Source organism: Urtica dioica, chromosome 1 (genome assembly GCF_054948205.1).
Source record: "Urtica dioica subsp. dioica isolate 48M chromosome 1, U.dioica_male_clone48M_v1_H2, whole genome shotgun sequence".
In the NCBI taxonomy this organism is placed as follows: Eukaryota; Viridiplantae; Streptophyta; class Magnoliopsida; order Rosales; family Urticaceae; genus Urtica; species Urtica dioica.
Window position 1 is genome coordinate 9,140,258 of NC_142756.1, and position 2,393 is coordinate 9,142,650.

At 36.6% G+C, this 2,393-nt stretch overlaps 1 protein-coding gene across 1 annotated transcript; it reads right to left on the reverse strand.

The window, feature by feature from the left end:
• Positions 1 to 570: 570 nt before the first annotated feature.
• LOC149407053 (CBL-interacting protein kinase 24-like) lies at positions 571 to 1,718 on the reverse strand. The gene is made up of 6 exons (XM_089618386.1): positions 1,529 to 1,718; positions 1,247 to 1,366; positions 1,012 to 1,128; positions 837 to 893; positions 665 to 739; positions 571 to 576 (listed from the first exon to the last, which is right to left on the reverse strand). Exons 2-6 carry the CDS (start codon positions 1,361 to 1,363, stop codon positions 571 to 573), a joined length of 372 nt encoding a protein of 123 aa, XP_089474512.1. The 5' UTR covers positions 1,364 to 1,366; positions 1,529 to 1,718.
• Between the last annotated feature and the right edge of the window lie 675 nt (positions 1,719 to 2,393).

A 2,393-nucleotide genomic window follows, 5' to 3' on the forward strand; every position in this document is an offset into this window, starting at 1 on the left:
AACCGCCGATGAGCTTGAAAGCTTCAACAACAAAAGAACCGATGTTTAATTTCTTCTCAGAATTAATACTCAAAACTTGTGATAATATAAGCTTCAGAATTAAACACCAATGCTTATGAAAGACAAAATTATATATGCAGCTAACATCTACTAAGATATTTCTAAATGAAATTACCGAGTTTACAACTTTTGAGAGAAGAAACAGAAAATGACCATTTTTCAACTTTAAGAGAGGAGAAACGTAAAGAGTTTAGAGAGAAGAACAAGCGGAGATGATCTGAGAGAATGTGTAACTATTCTCGTTAACGAATCATGTCAGACTAACCAACAGCAGAATAGTTCAGAAACAAAATCATGACATACAATCTCTTACCTTGATGAACACTGGATTTCAGGCTGAGTGATGAGAGATTGGAAGAATGAACCTTGGAACAAATCTCCACTAAGATACTAGCTCGAACACCAAACTCTGCTCCGTTTTTGCTGCAGAACAGAGAACAAATATAAGAAAAACGACCTCGCTTTTATTCTAAACGCTTTTTTTTAGTACAAGTACTCGAATTTAAAGGTTTATACCTGGAGCAATGATCGAAAATTTTAAAATCATGTAAAGAAATATGATAAATGAGGCGTTTAATATGCGCAATCCAAAGAAAAGGAGTACCTTGTGATATTCAAGTGTATCCCCGGCAGCCTTTCGAATGTCTACCATAAAAAGCGACGGAGCAACTTCGAAGACCTGTTTGGAATTTAAAGGTATATTTATATAGCTTCTGTTCTATTTCCATAGAATGAAAAAAAAAAAGAAAAAAAAAAAGAAAAACTATTGAAGATACCTCCAAAACTACAGCAAATTGTCCGGTTCTATATGCCGATACACCTTCTAGTCTCATCTATACAAGCAAAAAATAATTAAATTGAAAACAATAACCATTTTGCGATTATTAGTTGAACGTCTCACAGCAGAGCAGATCATGGAAATATATAAATATCTACAACAAGCTACTTTACCTTGTAACCTCGTGTATGGACTTTAAAACCCATCGACCCTGCAACAGCTTCAATGGTTGAAATTATAAATTTTGCAGGATTACGAGAAACAAAGCGCGTTTGTCGCTTTACATAATCCTACAAGAATTTAAAAAAAATTAAAAAATTGAAAACATCACTTTGGTTTAATAAAATTCGTAAAGAAGATTATGGAAGCAAACAATGCTGAAAAATGCCATGATTATCAAATATGTACCTGTTGTCTGTCAAAAAGTGCAGATAGATTTAGACTTTGGGATAAGGTTATCATTTCAAATGCATTCATTATCGAGGGACCGACATTACTATTCCGGGACTGCTCGGCTACGAACATGTCCTGCAAAATACCGCTCTAAAGTTATATAACGATATCAATATGCAAAGTTATACCAACTTTTAAATTTTCTGCGAACCAAGTATTTTCAGTTAACTCGTCTCATGAAATGCACCATTCACTTGTAAAATAAAAATAAAAAAGAATAAAAAAAGGAAGGTTAACCTCAATATCATCAAAAACTGCACAAACATCATCCAGATTTACTTCACCATCTTCCCTATGCTCGACGAGTGTGTAATCCTCGCAAAACCATGGATCTTTTCGAATTCCCTTTATCCCAATTCGCTATTTAAACGCAGATAACAATTCAAGAGAAACACATGCATAAATTCTGTGTAATTGGATTTTAAAGTGCTATTCTTGGGACAATAAAAAGCAAAGCCATTCAAACCAATGAGTAACCTTGAGCCGTATAAATACTCATGGTTCCTTTACAAAATAATTCAACCATGAAAGTTTATAAAATAAAATAAAAACCCTAACCTTTGATTCTATTGTGGCAGGCCGGTCCTGAAAATATTTTGGGCTATCCGAGAGGAGCGGAGACAATAGAAGATAACCGACGGAGAATGACGGCGACGGGCAGCGTCGATGCCCGACGGTGATGTGCAGCGGAGAGTTGGACTGTTCGTCGCTTAATCTCAGAGTGTTTGACAATCTTTTGGCCATTGGTGAGGAGCGGCGACCGTAGAAGATTAGCGACGGCGAATAGCGACGAGAAGCAGCGTCAAGACCCGGTGGCGATGTGCAGCGGACAGTCGGAGTCGCTTGGTCTGGGCATGTGTTTCAGAGTATGGTAGAGTGCGATATTTTTTTTAATGGTGTGCGTTATGTATTTGTTGAGAGTTAAAAATAAATTAAACACATCTTTAATTGCGTTCAAATTCTGCACGCCATTACAACTCCCCCAACCACAAAACGCCGTGTGGCTACCGCGTGGCTTGGTGTAAATCTTTTATTGGCATTTGAAAAACGAACGCTATTATATATTCAATTCCCACGTGTCAACAGCTGATTGGATTATATA

What these genes read in the sequence shown, in the direction of transcription:
- LOC149407053 (XM_089618386.1), bottom strand. Translation starts at nt 1,363, where the DNA reads ATGTTCGTAGCCGAGCAGTCCCGGAATAGTAATGTCGGTCCCTCGATA. An exon ending in TCCATACACGAGGTTACAAG is followed by an intron (nt 894 to 1,011) that starts GTAAAGTAGCTT and finishes TTGCTTGTATAG; the next exon opens with ATGAGACTAGAAGGTGTATC. An exon ending in AATTTGCTGTAGTTTTGGAG is followed by an intron (nt 740 to 836) that starts GTATCTTCAATA and finishes AATTCCAAACAG; the next exon opens with GTCTTCGAAGTTGCTCCGTC.